Source organism: Caretta caretta, chromosome 16, assembly GCF_965140235.1.
Source record: "Caretta caretta isolate rCarCar2 chromosome 16, rCarCar1.hap1, whole genome shotgun sequence".
NCBI classification, from domain to species: Eukaryota; Metazoa; Chordata; order Testudines; family Cheloniidae; genus Caretta; species Caretta caretta.
This window is the reverse complement of record NC_134221.1, coordinates 5,461,169-5,480,688: the sequence shown is the minus strand read 5'-3', so window position 1 is coordinate 5,480,688 and position 19,520 is coordinate 5,461,169. Positions and strand designations below refer to the sequence as shown.

Genomic DNA, 19,520 nt, shown 5'->3' with positions numbered 1-19,520 from the left:
ACATTGCTCAGGGCTGTGAAAAACGTCATGCCCTGTGCGAGGTAGTACGCCCAGCCAAGCCCCCACTGTAGACGTGGGTAGGCTGGCGGAAGAATTCTTCTTGAGAGGTGGATTTAGTACAGTGGCGGAGAAACCCCTTCCGTTGCTGTAGCAATCGTCTACACTCGAGAGATTAAAATCGGGAGGCTTTAGGGCGTAGAAGTGCAGTGTCTGCAGAGGCTAAGTAGCCACAGCTCGAAATGGTCCAAAGGAAACCACTCCAGAAGCCTCCTCTTGGGGAAGTGTTAAGGCAAAAGAACAGGCACCAGGTGACGCCTCCAGAAATCGATTTTTAAAAGATCATGTCAGCTGTCGCTAAGCTTTTAAAACCAATCAAATACAAAATGGAACGAGGCAGCGGTCGAACGCCCATCCCATAACAACCAGACTGAGCCCTGTAAGGGACAGGCCCCCTTTCCACACAGGAAACCCGCCTAAGGATCACGCAGGCTGAGAGCTTGTGCAGAGCAACTGGGCAAGAGTAAAGCAAATGTACCTCTTGCAACTTTGCTGATGGCTGCAGGGATCGGCGAAGCAGCCTCAGTCAGGGGAGGGGGCGAAAATACCCCACTCCCAATATTCCCTGCCCAAACCTTAAGCTCTGGCAGCACAGATATCACCACGAAGAGCAGCTTGGTGTGCGTACAACAGCTACAAGGCAACACCTGCCTGCCACTGAAGCCAAGGAGGGCCTCATGCACAACACATAAGTGACAGCTGATAAAGGAACCCTACAAAGGAGAACACCCCTCCGGCACCGTTCTTACTGTCATCAATAGGAGTTCGCACCACCCGTCTCATACCCACCACCTGGTACAGGAAATTGTGCCTTCAGGGTTCTAAAGCAGCGGTACTGAGTTCTCCCAGCTGGCTGGGTATGTTGTTCAAACCTGGGGGTGGGACGGGGGGGGTGTCCAACCCATGGTGCTCAGGGCTCAACCACTGTGATCATCTAGTGTGACCTTCTGCTTAACACAGGCCAGAGAACTGCCCCTAAATCATTCCTAGCGCAGATCTGTTAGAAAAAACATCCAATTTTGATTTAAAAATTCCCAGTTATGGAGCATCCACCATGACCCTTGGTGAACTGTTTCCATGGTTAATTACCCCCACTGTTAAAAAATTATGCCTTATTTCTAGTCTGAATTTGTTTAGATTAATTTTTTGTCTAGATTCCAGCCATTGGATTGTGTTGTTAGATGGAAGAGCTCACTATTAAATATTTGTTCCCCAAATAGGTACTCATCGATGGTGATCAAGTCACCCTTGAATCTTCTCTTTGTTAAAGTAAATAGGAATAGACTCAAGGAGCTCAATCTATCAGGCAGGTTTTCCAATCCTTTAATCATTCTCATCGCTCTTCTCTGACCCCTCTCCAATTTATCAGCATCCTTCTTTGATTGTGAACACAGAGGTGAACACAGGATTCCAGCAACAGTCGCACCAGTGCCAGATACAGAGATAAAGTAACCTCTCAGCTCCGACTCAAAATCCCCCTTTTAATGCACCCAAGAATGGCATTAATCCTTCTGGCCACAGTGTCGCCCTAGGAACTCATGTTCAGCTGATTATCCACTATGGCCCCCAGAAGAATTGGCCTATGAGAGAAAGGTCCTTACCTTCTCTCCTGCTGCTCTGTGTGGTGACCTCTGGGGCTCCTTGGAGACCCTTCAAGTTCTAGTCATTGGCCACAGGGAAGAGAATTCCTAGGGGCATAATGTCATTCTTGTTTCACAGCTGGGGAGCCATGCAGAGGGTAAGTGAGTGGCCCACGGTCACACAATGAGCCAGTGGCAAAGTCAAGCATCAGACACCCAGTCTCTTGCTCCAACCCCTAAACCAGAATCATGCCCCTCTTCACATGAGCAGACCTTCCTAGCTCCCTTAGATACCTCCTGAAGAGGGCACCCCCTAACCTGCCCAGGCCTTAGATACTCCCTAACCTCCTCCAGGCTCATTAGCAGTTTAAACAGTGTGCGTTTGGCACAAGGTTTATGCTCTTACAGGAGCAAAGCAAGATGGTTCACTGACACACAGCAACCTCGCTGCCCACGAAGTTTGCCAGGGCACATCACCAGCATCTCAGTCCTCCTGATAGCCCGCTAGCCGCAGGCATTTTAAACCTCTTAGCTCCACAAGGATCTGGAAAGCAGGCTGCTTGCAGTGACCCAAGGGAAACGCTTACGGTATGGCTACACTGCGGTTGGGGGGTGATTGCAGACACGGCCACGCTAGCTGGAGCCTTGCTACTTTGCGCACAGTGCAGGGACGCTCCGGCTGCACAGGCTGTACAAACCCGCTGGGAACCCTGGGTTGTTACTGCTCCAGTGCCTGAGCTCGCCAGATCAGCGCTCGCTCGGTTTGCCTCCATGACCTGCGATCACCCCCCTGACTGCAGTGTGGACATACCCACAGTCTGACTCCATCCCCCAACCCCCCATGAGCGAGGTGGCAGAACGCTCAGGGGGACAGAGCAGAGAGTGACCGACTAAAGTCTCATTACAAACAGAAGATGAAAAGGAAAGATCCACCATCTGTTAGTAAGTGTCAGACCAATGGCACCGTGACGCTCTGCTGGGGTCAAACGAAGGGACATCAATAGCATGCACAAGCCTCGTGGACTTAAGTTATATTTATGCAAACGTCCCCCTGGAGACATGATCAGAGAGGTGCAGTTTGGCAACTAGTGAGTGTAATGCGCCAGCTCCCAAAACACTATTCTTCTCCAACAGCTCGGAAATGCCTTGGCTTATAGCTGCTTGCCGGGAATTCAACACTCAACCAGTTTCTATTCATCTGCAGAGGAAGATACCAACACTAACAGTGTGGCTCTATGGTTATATACACGCCACATCACCTGAAAGCTCCTGACAAAATGCAACATAGTCAACAGCTCTAGCAAGAGTGACCAGGCTCTGTGATGCTGAGGACTAATTTCCACTGTCACTAATACATTCCCATTACTGATGCATCTGGTTATGATTGGCAGACTACCTCCATTCACAGCTACCGCGCCCAGATCAAGGACAAACAGGGCCTTGCCATTTACCGGACATCTCCTGTTCTCTCTCGGCATCCAGCGAAGCCCTGAGCTAGGTTTCTGCGCTAAGTAACGTAATGCAGCAAAACAGGTGGCGATTCAGAGCTGAGTTGCATAGCCCCCGACGTTTCAGAGGGGTTATCTGCACTTTGTAACGGAGAGCAGAATTTAGCCAGCTGTCTACCATGTGTTGGAGCACTCATGCAGCAGGGGAGAGATCCTACTTCACTGCCAATGCCTGCAGGGTACGTCCCCTCTGCAATACACTTTAATTTACAGTTCAGCCCATAAAGATCCCTGCTTTCAAGAATTTAGAGAACTTTACAGTCAGGGGCGAGAGTGGAGTACAGATTAAGGAGTTTACATGGAGTCGGCAGGAAGGCCCATTGCCGTGCGCACACACATACCAGTGGAGGACCACTTCCTCTGGACGCATCTTCCGTGTTCATCTTCCACAAACTGCGGGAGGCAGGGGCCACAGGCATGGGAACCAGGGGGGCAGAACTCCCTTCTTTGCAGCGTGCAGTCCAAGCTCCGTGGACAGGACTCCTCTAGGAAAAGGAAAAGAAAAAGAGAAGAAATCCAAGTGAGTTTCACAAGGTGCTCCGTGGATGGGGAAAAACGGCTGTTCCACCAGGCTAAGGATGGACACAACAACATGGAGATGTCACTGTCATTGCTAGAAATGAGAAACAGGATCCTAGCTACGGCCAGACTGTAAGTATCTGCCTGTGCAAAACACATGCGAGTCATTGGGGCAGAATAGCTAGCCACAAGTTCAGCCTGAGCTACCACAGAGGTGGGGAGGGAGAGCAGCTTGGCTGGTGCTGCCAAGCCCTAACCCACCCATGCTGGCCGGAGTGGAACAATGTTCTGGCATAACCCAGAGAGGAACAGCATTAAGGCTTTTACTCAGCCAAAATGGACCAGTGGAACATCTGGCAGTTTTGTGAGTAAGACACAGGACAGGGATCAGGAGATCCGGGTTCTGCAAGACCTGCGGTCAGGGCCAGGTCACCAAGGCCTCTCCATGCCTCATTTTCCCCATGGGCACAATGGGGATAATGACAGAGAAGTTGTGAGACTAAGCTCAGAGGCTACACTGATGTGTGCTATAGAAGAGCACACACAATAGGACGGGGCGGGCAAACTTTTTGGCCTGAAGGCTGCATCGGGTTTCCGAAATTGTACAGAGGGCTGGTTAGAGCAGGCTGAGCCTTCCCAGACAGCCAGGCATGGCCCGGCCCCCGCCTCCTATCCGACCCCCCCTGCTTCTCGCCTCCTGATGGATCCCCAGGACTCCTGCCCCATCCAACCCCCCGCTGCTTTCTGTCCCGACTGCCCCCTGCCGCCCCATCCAACTCCTCCCCTCCTTCCTGACTGCCCCCCCGTCCCCATTCAACCCCCCTGTTCCCCACCCTCTGACCGCCCTGACCCCTATCCACACTCCTGCCCCCTGACCACCTTCCCTGAACTCCCCTGCCCTCTATCCCAGCCCCCCCGCTCCCTGCCCCATTACCGCGCGGCCTGGAGCAGCGGTGGCTGGCGGCTCTACAGTGAGCCGCCCAGAGCACAAGGACAGGCAGCCGCGGCTCCGCAGCCCCGCCGCCCAGAGCATTGTGCAGGTGGCACAGTGAGCTACCCTCCCAGGCCAGGAGCTCAGGGGCCAGGCAGGAGGGTCCCATGGGCCGGATGTGGCCTGCGGGCCGTAGTTTGCCCACCTCTGCAATAGGGACTCCATCCTATTCTGCAGCTCTGCATTTCAGTCAGACTAGCATTCACCCATAAGCCTGGCATTGCTTACAGAGGCCAGTCTACAAAGTGACTTGGTGAACGGCTAACTTACATTGCGAGTTTCCGTAGCTGAGCTCCGGACCCGTCTCGAGCAGAGCTTTCTGCTGTAGCTTACCACTTACTAGCCGCCGTAGCAAAGAGCTTAGTCGATCTGTGCAGCCTTATGATCCGCTCAGGGCAGTTTAATGGCGAACAAGACGACTAGCCTAGGGCACCTCGCCCCCCGCTTCTCACCCTGAGCTCTGGCACAGTTCACCCCAGGTGCAGACAGACTCACCAAGGCCACCAGACCAGCTGTTCCTTGTAAATTACATCATGACTTAACCTGAGTGAAAATTAACCACTTTTTTCATTAAACCTTATAAAATAAAAACTCCCTTATAAAATAAAAGGTGGCCATTTTTTTCTGAGTGAAAGTTAACCACTTGAACCAGCCCAGAGATCGCAGTAAAAGCCTCCTGCCTGGATGGTTTTTCCTCCCTAACCTAACAATGCTGAAGTCCTCTGAGTTAATGTGACTTCCCTGCCCGGCTCAGGCCATATGTGACGTCAGACTTTAACAGTGTGGCACACTGGTTTGCTCCATCACTGAGCTCTCTGTAACCGTGCCAGAAAGCCCTCTCTGAAGGAGTCTCCTCAGGGAAACTGCACCCACCTATTTTACCTTCTCACGACAGCCAGCACCTCAGCTAAGTCTCTCTCCTGGGTGAGGTGAGACACATGTAGCGGCCAGGGTCGGGGAATAGACTGTTGGTTTTGTGGCTCCTGGATACACCCAGTACCATCCTGGGGAATTAAAGCAGGCAACCAGCAGGGGGAGCTCTCACCATCCCAGCCCAGAAGGGTAGCAGAGCGCTGCTTAGCCAAGCCATCATGAGGAGGGAGCGGAGTTCCTCCTCCCCTGCTCCCACCTTCCCTGGATCACCTCCGTTTCCCTCTTGAGCCCGTATAAGCTGCCCGCCTGCCGGCACACCAGGGAGCTCCTGCCAGCTACCCCACCCTGTGCCTGGCAGCGCCCCCTGCTTACATCCAGGAGGGCATCCACACAGCAAGGGCAGCCACACAGGAGTGCGGGACTCAGCGGATGGTGACAGGATCACTACACACTACAGTCCTCAGGCTGGTGACAAGCGAGGGTCACATGTGCTGCAGATGTCGTTAAAGATCAATTTTAAGCCAACGTAGGGGCTGCGTGCCTAGGTAATTAATAACGCCCCGTGTTATTGGCCTAAGATAAAGTTGCAAGACTAGCATGGCAGCAGACTGTGGCTTGGGCTTAAATAAAAGCCACGCACAATGTATATTCCTCTGTCAGCTGGAGCAATGTCTGCTTTTATTGAGCATCATAAAAAAAACCAGACCCAACACTAATCATCACTAATCAGTGACTAATCATCAACTGGCCCTACACATTCCCGGCCGCTGATCAAACAACCAAAGAGCTCAGAAATCACAGTGCTGCTACAGCTAAGAGCTAGCCAGCACCACCAAGGTCGACTCGGGCCTGCTTTCCTGGCACGGGGCTGGGGTGGGCCTTCGGGCTCAAAGTCACAGCAAGGGCATTTTTATTGCCATTGCTTTTCCTTGATGCTCGTTGCAGAAGCAGCATCCCCAAAAAGTGAATTAAAAAAAAAAAGAAAAGAGAAACTGGCCTTTTTGTGCCATGACACACAGCTACCCTCTCAGCCAATCAGCATCAAGGACTGATGAAATGTAAGTGCTCCCTATTGTGTCAGCTAATCAGAACGTTTCTCCTGTCCTTCCAGTCTTACAAGCAGGTTTCACAATGACATAGATAATGAGAAGATGCATTAAGGAAAGAAGGGGAAAAATTTTGAAAAAAGAGGGAAAAAAAAGAAAGAGGATTTAAATTGTCCAGCTTCAGCCATAAGCCCACAACTGACTGCTAAGGAGAGGGTGAAATTTGACCCGTGGGCAGGTTAGTCTATAAAATCACCCATTACGAGGGTTTCTGCCTCTTCCTCTGAAGCATCTGACCCCTGCCGGAGACAGGACAGTAGGTTAGATGGCCAGGGGGTCTGATCCAGTCTGGCCGTTCCTATTCTCCTAAGTAGAGCAGTTCAACATTTTTGGATGGAACAGTTTTCCCACTGGAATATGTTGTTTTGAAATTGAAACATTTCATGAGAACATCTTGATTTCAACAAAACTGTACAAATTTCAGGACAACGTGCATCAAAATGGAATCGTTCATTGTGACCTTATTTCACTTGGACTATTAATTTTTTTTTTAAGTTTATAATGTAATTGTATTCTATTAATATATATATTTACCATTCTATATAGATTTAATATAGTGTACTAGATTAGAATGCCTTGACATTAATGAAACAAAACATTCCAATAAGGATGTTTCAGAAACCAAATATTCCGGAATTTCCATTTCAGAGACAATTTGCAAAGTTTGAATTTTCATCCCAGTTCGGGACAAAAGGGAATTCTGAAGTGTCTGAGCCCCCATGGGATGGAAATGCCATTTGCTGACCAGCTCCGCTCGGAGGGGCCCACCCGCCTGAACTGGAACCAAAAGCACAGGGGTGAACCCCATGGACAGTGTGAAGTGAGGAGTAGGGCTGCCGTAGAGACGCTCCTGTCACCAACCTGCTTTTGGATGCCAGGGCTGGGCGCACAGATCAACTGTCCTGCATTGTGCAGTCACCACCACCCGGGTGTGGCGTTCTAGCACCAGACCTGAACAGCGGACTCAGGTTGTTTTTATTTCCTATAAACTCAGGCTGCTGCACTGCTTCCTCTCGGACCTCCTGAAGAGCCAGTTCTCCCTGCCCCACGGTCACCGACTGATTTCCCATGTAATTTATGGGTGGGACGAAGACAGGCCATTCTTCCAGGCTGTGCTTTCCCTGCTCCCCTGTGGGGACTAGCGCAGGAGACTGATACCCGGAGACACGCCTCCTGGGTGGGGTGGGCGAGGCACCTTGAACAAAGCGCACACAGCAGGGACCCTGCCCCATTAGCGGCAGAGCTGCTGCGGGTGAGCAGGCTGCTGCAACAGGGGAAATGGAAAGGGAGTGCTCGGGGGCTGCTCAGTGGCACACGGGCATGGAAGGATAAGGCCTTTTCCTGTAGCCATATTGTAAGGTCTGAGGCCTTTGTCTGTGGCCATATTAGGACAGCAGCAGCCATGAGCTAAGAAGCAGAAGGTCACATCCTCAGGTTCCCTCTAAATTACATTAAACCAATGTCCTATCGGGCTGTTAAAGGCGGCTCACTCCTGACAGCACCAGATAACCATATTAAGAGCTGTTTCTTTAAAGAAAACTTGGTTTGCTGGCGTTCTGTCTGGCAAGAAATCACTTATCAACAGTTGTGACTGTAAAATCTCTCCTATTGTTTTGTCTTCAGGATCCCCATTTCTCTATCGTTTATCTGTCTGGTCTCTGTCTGGTTCTTTGATTGTTTCTGTTTGTTGCTTAACTAATTTTGTTAGGTGTAAATCAGTTAAGATGGTGGGATATGATTGGTTAAAAAATGGTTTTACAATATGTTAGTATTGGTTAGAAAATTATTTAGTGATTTAGTAAAATGGTTGGTTAAGGCACAGCTAAGCAGGACTCGCGTTCCACTACATAAACTGGGGTCCAAAAGGAAGTTCTTGAGAACCAACTCCAGGACACAGCCCCAAGATCAGAACTCCCAGACCTCAACACCCCACCATCCACACTGTGCAGAAGCTGGAGTCCCCCAGAATACCTGATCCTGACTGGTCATCAAGAAAAATTCATCTGCCTTATTGGGAGTGGTGAGCATTGTATGCTTAGCGTGTGCATTCTGTTTTGGTGACTGTTAATAAATAGAGGTTAAGTAGGATATTACTGTGTAAGGCTCTTTTCACTGGTAAAAGACCCTCCAAACCTGCAGAGTGTAAGGTTACACCCTGAGCCCACAGAAGGGTAAGAGTGGGTGCCTAAATTAACAGGGTTATGCCTGAAGCCTAGGAACAGGGTAAGGATGGGTGCCCTAGAGTGTACGGTTACGCTTGAGCCCTAGGAATGGGGTAAGGGTGGGTGTCCCTAGAGTGTGCGAGTAATATAAAATTTTGTGCAGGTAACAGGCTCCCCTCTCATGCCCACAGAGTCAACGGCTAGCACTGCAGTCCTCCAGCCCATGGCACATGACAAAGGCTCCCAGAGCGATGGATGGGTCCCAGCATCACTGAGGGAAGCAGGGTGGAGGGATGTGGGTGATGATGCAGCCAGTTCGTGGCTGGGGATAGGGGAGGACATGTCCCCGGATTGTCCAAGCTGGGGGAATCAGACTGCCCTGGCTGCTCAGCTGCTGCACAGTGCCTGTCCCTGCTCTCTGGGCTCTCTGTACCAGCTGGGCACCGTGGCGTGTCCCTTAGTCACAAACAACACAAAGTCAACAGAACACAGGCTGTGAACAAACAGCAGCTGCTGTCCCAGGGGCGCTTTCCCATCAGAGGTCTGGTTTCAGTTTCTAGCCAGCAGAGGAGGGAGGTAGAGAAAACCCTCTTCACACACTCCCTCCCCACCAGTGCCCTTGGTGCCAGGCAAGGACAGCCTGGGCCAAGGCCTCTCTGGGGATTGAATTCACTTTATACCAGGTGCCACTCACTCACCTTCCCATCCTGTGCCCCTGCCCCGTGACCGGGATGGAGCCTCCGCTAGGGTTGACTCCAGGTTCCTGGCCTGTGAGGGGCACTTCCTAAACCACTTGGGTGGGCTGTGCTGATGGTCTGTGCCATGGAGACACGTATCCACTGGCAATCAGCCAGCCAGCCGCTCACTGCACGTCAGGGGCTATCAGCACCCCCGACAGAGCCTCTGGCAACTACTGGCCCGTTGGTCACTACTGGACAAGCGTATGGCAGTCGTGCCTAGCAGCCCCAACCAGACCACAGCCCCACTGTGCTGGTGCTGTACAAACACAGACAGGCGGTGCCCCAAAAAGCTGACAACCTAGTAATTCCATTACCAACTCCCTCAGCCAGCCAGTCGCCACCACAGGCGCGTCCCTCCCCTGCCCCCATTTCATTTCTTCTCGACACACTTACCTACAGCATGGAGCACTGCCCCATCCCGCCCGTGCTCGGTTGACTCCAGGTTGCTGTGACAGGCGGCAGGGGCTATGGTTATCATTTCCCTTGACATTCAGCTCTTGTTCTCATGGTCCACGAAGGCCAAAGGGTGTAACTGAGCCAGCGCGCAGAGAGACCCCACCGTGCATTCTGCAAGGGGACACAGGGAGCGGTCCTAGGGCAAAGTGCCAAAGGACCAGCACTCCTCCCTGAGCTTGGGGGGCATCGTTACAGAGCCCAGACACGGAGCAGCTCTGCTACCATGAACAGGGCTCGGCCTGGCACTAAGGAAGCGGGCCTGGAGCACGGGTCAGACCCCCCACTCCCCATTCCACTGCAATCGCACCCCTACGCACAGAGTCAGCATCCGTATTTGGGGCAGTGTTGAGGATTCTTTTGCCCCCTGGCCGCTTAATGGACTTATTTCGTATGAGATTGTGGGCAGAGGGGTCACATGAAGATTTAACCACCAGCCTCCTCTGCTGTGGGAGACATTAAATTCACTGACCCAAGAAGCAGGTTTCCTGTCTCTCCTACTCCTCCCATCCCACAGTGTCTAAGCACCTCACTCTCATGCATTCAGCCTCTCACCCCTCGTGTGCCAGAGCAGGGCTGTTATCCCCATAGTACAGATGGGAAACTGAGGCACAGAGGAACTAAGGGACTTGCCCAAGGCCACCCAGGATGCCTGTGGCAGAGCAGGGAATTGGATCTCATCTCTTGAATCCTAGGCTAGTGCCCTAACCCCTGGCTCCAGCAGTACCTTGATATTCTCCCAGATGATGCCACTCCTCACCCTCAGCTATTTAAATTTGCTCCTGTAACTTTGCAGCTCAGGGCAGTTTGACAGGCACGAACTGGTGCTGTTTTCCATTTATCCTGCAATTAGATGAGGAGTCTCTGCTTTCAGCATCTGCCCTATCTCCTCCCCTCAGTGCTGGGCCCCTCCATGAGACCTGGAGAGGATCAGACAGTCAGCACTGAAAGCCACCCCAGCGCCTCTCTCCTCCTGTGTAGGACGGGCCAGCTCCTATGTGATATACAGAGCAGCACTGGACACGCTCGTTGGCTTTGCAGAGAATCCGCTTGAGCGGCATGCGCTGAACATTCAACCTGAACTTCCAGGGACATCAGACACAAGGGACATAAACCTTCAGGGCACAAAACGGCGATGAACTCAGAGACGAACGACCTCCATGTCCAGGATTTCACTTTTGCGCCTCCCGCTGGAGCACCCGGTGCCAGCCGCTGTCAGAGACAGGATACAGGGCTCAAGGGACCTTGGGTGTGATCCGCCCTGGTAATTCCAAGGTCATTGGATTTGCGGCCCATGAGCAAATCAGGAGCAAAGGGGCGGGGAGTCAAATGAAAACATTAGGGAGAGGATTAGAAAGAAAAACGGAAAAGGTGGCAGAAAGGTGGAGAATGCGCGACCAGTCACACAGGTGGTGTTGGACTGCGAAGCCCCAGTGTGGACATGCTTATTCTGGGGTACGAGAGGCCTTTTTGGTTTTGCTTAAACCCCTCCCTGAGCAACATGAGCTAAACTGGTACAAGTCCCTTTTAGCCTAGAACAGTGTGTCCACACAAGGGTGAAACCTGGGTAACTAGATCGGTTTAAATTCACATCTCCGATTATACCAAAAAACTCTTTCCTATGTAGGCAAGGCCTAAGTATGGAAAAATACACCTAAGGGCTCGTCTGGACATGCTAGTTACTGTAAACTAAAGCAGGGTGTGAAAATCCAAAGAGGATTAAGCTAAATCGCACAAAGACCCTCTTAATGTGGACTAGGACTGTTCACACAGGGAGCTATTCCAGGCTCTTTCCCCTTGGAGGCCAGCCCTTAGCTACTCAGGTTCTTACCTGTACTTAGATCTTGGGTGGGGTCTCCATCCCTCAGAGGCCTAGAGGAAAATTTTCAGAAGCGCCTAAGTGATATAAGTGTCTAAGTTACATTTCCAAAGTGACAGACACTTAGATGCCTAATTCCCATTGACAAGGACTTGCCTATACACACAAAGCCTCCTGCTTTAACTATTCTGGTATAGTGAACATGGTACAACCCCTCCTAGTGTGGACACAGGTATCCTGGGATAAAGGTCCTTTCTATTGGGATAGCTAAACCACCTCCAAGCTGCATCAATAGCCCTTCCAGCCCAGGATACGAGACCAGGCTTCAGCCCAGCTCCGTTTATGCTGGTGTGAGAAAGGGCTTTCAGGAGTTCAGGTACTGCCAGGAGGCACTAACCCTTCAATCACACTGGGGAAATCCTTTCACCCCTGGAATGAGCCTCCACAAAGCAGCACCTCAACCCCTGAAACCTAGTGTGTTCACGAGAGAACACAGCCAGCCTCAGACAGTGGTTCTCTTCCACACATGGACAAGCCGTTTAAATATTTTTTCTGGCTCGCTCCTCCGTTTGCCTACACCCAGCCTACCAGAATTCGTGAACACAGTGTGGAGAGCTTTTGTAAGTTCAGAACGGCTGCTGCATCAGCAGTTCATTGCCATGCTCTCACTCATTCCTTTATGGGGCACCACGACATGCGCTTTGTGACGCTGAATTCCAGGTTACAAGTCCCAGAGGTGAGATTCCTGCGGCAGGGGGTTCTCAGGGTGGTCCCCAGCCCATGGAACTCCATGCCACCAGAAACAAGGAGGACCCCAATTCTTGTCTGGTTTCGATCACACAGTCCCAGGAACCCCACAACCCATAGTGGAGCAGCAGTCCAGTGTCTCCTGGAAGACAATACCACAAGTGATCCATTTTACAACAAGAGCTATAACCAGAGCTTCACTGTGTATATTAATTAGAAACGGCTTAATTATGTGTGTGGAGCATTATAAACTACAGTGAAGGGCGCATCTGAAAGGCACACAGATAGGAACTCTGGTCTGTTTTATCAATGACTGTAGGGTACAGCCCCACCTCAGCCCCTGGCCCAGTAACAGCTGTACAAGTTCTGTCCTGACACGTGTCGGAGAACTATTCTTGCTTGGAATATTTGTACTTCACTTTGAGCTTTTCCTCACTTGAGACTGAAGGTCTCTGAATCACAGTGTGCCCAGACAGCTCCCGGGGGCAATGAGCCAGCAGCTTTGACTCATACCGATGAGGCATCAGGGCTTTTGTTCTTTGGGTCATCAATTTCCAGCACTCCCCTGATCCCAGTAGAACATCCAGCCTGCCACAAAGGAAGAGGAAGTGCTTGCAACTCTGAGTCAATTGCCACCCGTCTGAGGCAGCCAGCAGGGGGTGCCAATGAGCAATGAAGTCTGGGCCTTGCTCAGAGACAAAACAGGGCCACATTTCTTGGAACCGTTTACTTTGCAGGCAGCGTTTTCTCAATGTCTTCCAATTAGGTCCCATTAGACACAAAGCTAGACTCTGCCAGAGCCCCACATAGATCCTGCAGAAGTAATCTGATGTGATTTGCTCATAATATTATTCGGCACGCTGCAGCTAAGGAAAGGCTGAAGCACTTAATGCAAAGAGTTTAAGAGCATTAGGAGGGTGAAAACGAAGTCACCACTGCTTCCGGAGCCTTATAATTTGCTTATTAAAAGAAAGAAAGCAACAACAGGCTTAAAATAAAGGGCAGGAAGCAACAGGGGAATACCGTATTTAAAAACTTAATCTACACGCAGACAAACATCAGTACCGTAAACAGCGCAGCTTCTTCTGAGTCAGACTCCCACGCAGCTGTATAAAACACGGAAAGGGATCCAGAGAAACAGTCTGCGTCACACAATGTCTATTAAAGACAGGTTTCAGAGTAGCAGCCGTGTTAGTCTGTATCCGCAAAAAGAAATTCCTATTAAGGATGAGACAGTGGTTTAGCGTGGAAGGAAATAGGGCTCTTTTACTATGGTCTAAAATCAGCTCACTGGATACTCCAGGCAGGATATGAGAGAGAGAGATTAAGAGCTGGAAACATGGGCTGGTTGAAACCCTTTTTTCTGTTTTGGGGGATGGAAAAACTCGCTTCTTTCGACAACGTATTCTGCAAAAGTGTCTGCTGAAAAACCAAACTTTCGTGGAAAGCAAAGAGTTTAAACACCCAGGAACAAAATAAAAAAGTGTTAAAAAAATCAAAAATATTTCTATTCAGAGAGTCTGCTGCAGTGTTTCATGGGAGTCGTAGTCCAGGTGCCTCATGCCTCAAGTCTCCTATGGGCTGAGCTTCTTAACTGGACTACGCTTCCCATGATGCATTGCACAAGCTCAAGGAGAAAGGAGGCCACGGCGCATCATGGACGATGTAGTCCAGCTAGGGAGCCTGGCCCATAGAAGTGGAATGGGGCAAGAGGCACCTGAACAGTGACTCCCATGAAGCACTGCACTGAATAGAAGTGTTCAGTTTTGGATTGTTTGCCAGGCAGTCTAAGTTTTCCATGGAATAGAGCCCATTCTCCAATTAGCTCTCCTTGCAACACCCCTGCTTCCCAACCAGACCTGTCCTCTGGAGCACTGTTCCCTCCTCCCAGGAACAGCCCGAGAGGGACCCTGCTGGTAGGCTGACTAGCAGTCAGAAAAGGAGACGAAAGCGTCCTGTTGTGCAGTCTAGGCCTTTTTCCTTGGCGACAAGGTCTCAGATCACAGCCACAGAGGCACAGCGCGGCTACGCAGCCAGCATCCCCTTCAGAAGGGAAGAGTTTTGCAGGCAGCCAACAACCAGCAACAGTTTCAAAAGTGCAAGGGGATTCCCAGCCCAGCCCCTCTGCACAGATGTCTGAATGCTCACACACGCTAAGCCAAGCTGTTTGGCACCCTTCGGGTCATTTCATTACTCACACAGAAAGCTGATTTAATTGTCCCCAATGCAACCAGCTCTCGTCAACCTTCCCTTTCAGAGGGCTACACCACCTGCGGCTTCATCAAGGCATCCGTCATCCTCAAGCACAGACAGAAAGACGCGTCTAGGGATGGTTCTAACAAGGATGGGGACAGTTTTTGCTGGCCCCGTCTATGCTACAGCTCAGCTTGGAAGGCCACTTGCCAACACTCTCCTCTGATCCGGTGTCCACGCTGCAGCTTTCTTTCACCACACGACCACGTGTCAACTGCATTGTGCGTCCGCACTGACCCCACTGACTAATCAAGCTTGTATCAACGCATCATGGGACGAGCAGGGCAGTTCATCCCATAGTGTCTCAGCAAGGGGAGAACGCCAGAGGCCATGAACGCAGAGTATCTGCCCAGGGTGCTCTGCCACAGATGCTGGTCTAGGCCCACGTGAGAGCTGGGGAGGGGGCCACTTCCCTAGAGGGTCCTGTCCTCATGCAAAACAATGTTATCCGGAGCCTGTCATATGAAAACCACCACGTGCCAGCCTAGGACCTGGGCCGAGGCAAAATACGATTAGCTACCACAGTCAGCAGTGTGTGCGGATACAAACTGAGTGCAAAGGGAGGAGTTGTAGATTCAAAAGGGCCTGAGGTAGCGAGGAAAGAATCCAGGCGTCGAGTTTCTGGACCAGAAGGGCTTTGAGTGTGCAGTGCCTTGCTGAAGAAAAAATTAGAGAAACAAGGTGGGTGAGGTCATATCTTTTATTGGACCAACTTCTGTTGGTGAGAGAGACGAGCTTTCGAGCTTACACAGAGCTCATCTTCAGGTCTGGGAAAGGTCATCTCTCTCACCAACAGAAGTTGGTCCAATGAAAGATATTCCCTCACTCGCCTTGTGTCTCTAATATCCTGGGACCGACACGGCTACGACAACCGCAGGCCAACCATCCCCTATTAACCAGATGGTGGGGTCCTTTGCATGGTAAATCCAAAAACTCTGTCCTAATCTTCCCTCCCTGGAATCACATCCCAGCATCCCTCTGAATGAGCCAATCAAGAGGGAAAAGTGCCCTGCTTCAAACCTGGCCTATGCAGGAGCACTCAGCCGACAGGTATCTTGGAAGGAGAACGGAGCCTGCAATTGTTTCACCTTGAGCTGGGATCTCCGATCTGGCTCAGAGGCCAAGCAGGGTAGCACCTGGCTGGTTCAGGGACAGAAGCTGGGAGAGGTGTTGGCGATTCGGGAGACACCATTCAGAGTGAACAAGCACCCACAGCCAGGTGTTCGGGGACACTGTGCTGACACCGTGCAGGAGAGTCAGGTTTTGAATGTCTGTGGCCCTTAGATTTCAGAGTAGCAGCCGTGTTAGTCTGTATTCGCAAAAAGAAAAGGAGGACTTGTGGCACCTTAGAGACTAACCAATTTATTTGAGCATGAGCTTTTGTGAGCTACAGCTCACTTCATCGGATGCATACTGTGGAAAGTATGTAGCTCACGAAAGCTCATGCTCAAATAAATTGGTTAGTCTCTAAGGTGCCACAAGTCCTCCTTTTCTTTTTGTGGCCCTTAGAGATGCTGCAGAACTGCTGGCTGGAGGCAGGCGGTTAGGCCCAGTGTCCTAGGCCAAACAAGGTGGGCAGTGTTATAAACACCTTAATGGGTAGGTGGGACATAAAAGCTCCTGATCACTGTAGCATCCTGGAGCCAACTCCCTGTGCAGCCCCATTTTGATAAAGTTTTATAAGCCGCAGTCATCTGCTGTGAAACTGCGACGGTGCCATCCTGCCGCTGACAATTCATTCTTCCACCAGATAGTTTTAAGCGCAGACCTGCCCACACTCTGCGCCATCGCAGCTGCGCCGCCGAAGTGCTTAAGTGAAGATGCTCCGACATGGACGGGAGACACTCGGCGAGAGACAGCAGCTATGTAGCTCTCCCGCCGACACAACGCTGTCTACACCAGGAGTTAGGTTAGTATAACTATGTCACTGAGGGGTGTAGATTTTTCACATCCTTCAGCAATGTTGTCATAGCGATACAAGCCTGTAGTGTAGACCTGACGTTCGTGTTGGGTTAGAGGGCATTACTTACAATGGATTTATATCCAAGGACAACCAGCAAGCAAGACAGACTATCTATGACAGCTACCAGCATTGCTACCCTGCCTATAGATTCCCTGTCACAGAGATTCTCCCATGTCTCCATAACACGGATCGCATCTTGAGAGAGATTTTCCCAGAGATGCCTGCCCTCCCAATTCAAGATCCTGTATGATCCCTGGGCCAGCTACAGCGACAGCTGACACAGAAGAGTAAGAAATGAAGCGAGATGCATTTTAGATTCTTCTGATACGATTTAGCAGGTGGAAAAGGAGGAAGAAAGCTCACACCATATGACCAGGCCTGGATCACTAGCAATCCACAGACTACAGAGAACTGATGCAGAAATCAGTGCAACATGCAACAGAAAGGCCAGGCATTGGGGCTAGTGCTCTCTGTTTTCGCAGAAATAGAAGGATGTGGTAGGAGGGAGCAATAAATCAGTCACAAACACACATTCCATCAACAGACTTTTCACCCAGCATTTGTCACAGAGCAGGGGCTGGATTTCTGCAAATGCTGCTACTCTTAGAAAACAAAAATAAACAGCCATGAAATGCTGGTTGAAATGTTGGCAATTTAAATTAATTTCTCTGGCTTCCCATTAACACCCGCTCTTGAGAGCAGCTTGGAGCCTATTTCCACCTCCAGTGGAGGCGGGTGGCATTAAGAATTTACCAGGAGGAATTACGTGTGTTTATGAAAACAAACGTGAATGACTTAGCAGGGAAAGTTTACAGACTCAGCGGATTCGTGCTCGGAGATACTGGCAGCATGAAGGCACTTTAAAAGCTTTTTGCCTGTTTCCGAGTGACCCGGTATTCCACAGCTCATCTCCGAGAGGCGATCACGTTTAAGAAGGGGGGGGCCAGAAATAGACGCCATAAAAGCTTTTATTCCAGCAGTAAAATAAAAGGAGATGCTCATGGTTATAAAACTCTAAACCTTGTTTCGTGCCCCGAATTAGCTCTTTACATCCATTGACGTCAAAGCATTTTACACAAGAGGGTAAGTATCATTAGAGCTAGTCTTCTGGCTCTCTGTTTTTACAGCGCCTAGCACAATGCAGTCCTGGCCTCTAGCTGGGGCTTTTAGAGGCTACGGAAATACACATCATAAATTATTAACAACCATCCCCTCATTTTAAAGATGGGGAAACTGAGCTGTGAGAAGAGCTTTGCTCAAGCAAGTCAGCGATGGAGTCAGGACTATAAACCTGCTCTTCTAACTCCTGGTAGAGCATCCAGAGGGGAAATAACCCCATACTCCACTGCAACCTCCCCCCCGCAGCTTTCCACCTGTGCCGCACAGCTGTTCTGCTAACCCCCAGCATCTGTGTGGTGATGATAATCCCTAGCTCTTACCTAACACTTTTCATCAAGAGATCTCAAAGAACTTTACAAAGGAAGTCAGTATTACTGTCCCCATTTTACAGATGGGGAAACGAAGGCACAGAGAGGGAAGTGACTCACCCAGGGTCGCCCAGCAGGGTGACCAAATTCAGATCTCCCAAGTTCTGATCCAGTGCACTATCCACTCAGCCCTGGAGAAGTTGGCTGTGAGAGTCTCAGCCCTGGGCAAACCTGCACAGGGTGCCAGCTAGACTTGGGGAAACAAAACTGATTATTTAAAGCATTAGCTGGCAGGATATTAAAGGGGGATTGAAACTGAATGAGATGTGGCTGCCAGATTTAATTTTTTTTAAAGGATCTGTGCAGTTTCCACACTAGCCTCCTGTGTGGTTTTTTGTTTGGGGGGGGGGGGGTATGCTAAGCAGAAAGATTTCCACTAATTCAGCTGTTCTCAACGTTTTTCGTTCTGAGCCCCCCCAACCCCCAAACATGCTATAAACACTCCAGGGCCCATCTGTGCCACAAGAGCTGTTTTTCGGTGTATAAAAGCCAGGGCCGGCATTAGGGGGTAGAAAGCAGAGCAACTGCCTGGGACCCCACGCCACATTGGGCCCCACAAAGCTAAGTTATCCGGCTTCATCTTCATCCCTGGGTGGCGGGACTTCAGGTTTCTGCGCTGGGCCCCCGTGAGTCTAATGCTGGCCCTACTTGGCAGACCCCCTGAAACCTGCTCATGCCCCCCGCACCGAGGGGGCCTCGGGCCCCTGGTTGAGAACTGCTGCACTAATTAATCCTGTACTGGAAAAACAACAAGAGGAAGATTGTCCCTATATTGTCTTAATTCTCTACGTCTGGCCTGGAGACTTTCAGTATCCAAGTATCAGAGTAGCAGCCATGTTAGTCTGTATCCGCAAAAAGAACAGGAGTACTCGTGGCACTTTAGAGACTAACCAATTTATTTGAGGCACCTTAGAGACTAAGGTGCCACAATTCCTCCTTTTCTTTTTGCGGATACAGACTAACATGGCTGCTACTCTGAAATTTATTTGAGCATAAGCTTTTGTGAGCTACAGCTCACTTCATCGGATGCAAGTATCCAAGTAAATGTCCACTAGAGGGCATCTGTGAGCACAACCAGCAAGGCAGCTAGGCTCTTCTGCAGGTATTAGGCAGCCCTGCAAATAAAGCAGAGCATTTAACGGAGATAGAAGAAGACCATTACCTAGGTTAAAGCAGCTGGACAACTGCTCCACGGCTCCATCCAATGAGGATGTACAGCAGTGAGGGAGAGACTTATTGATCTAATTACATTTTCAATGTTT

At 50.5% G+C, this 19,520-nt stretch overlaps 1 protein-coding gene across 2 annotated transcripts in view; it reads right to left on the bottom strand.

Moving 5' to 3' along the window:
* NPDC1 (neural proliferation, differentiation and control 1) overlaps positions 1-19,520 on the bottom strand; it is a 132,550-nt gene that overhangs the window by 46,975 nt on the left and 66,055 nt on the right. Inside the window, exons 1-2 of one of the 2 annotated variants that reach the window (XM_048822440.2) lie at positions 9,930-10,029; positions 3,487-3,630 (exon numbers count right to left, since the gene is read on the bottom strand). In XM_048822440.2, the coding sequence (XP_048678397.1) occupies positions 3,487-3,630; positions 9,930-10,026 (241 nt within the window). In that variant the 5' untranslated portion in view covers positions 10,027-10,029. Of the gene's footprint in view, positions 1-3,486; positions 3,631-9,929; positions 10,030-19,520 lie in introns of those variants that run through there. The other variant, XM_048822439.2, reaches the window with a different exon arrangement.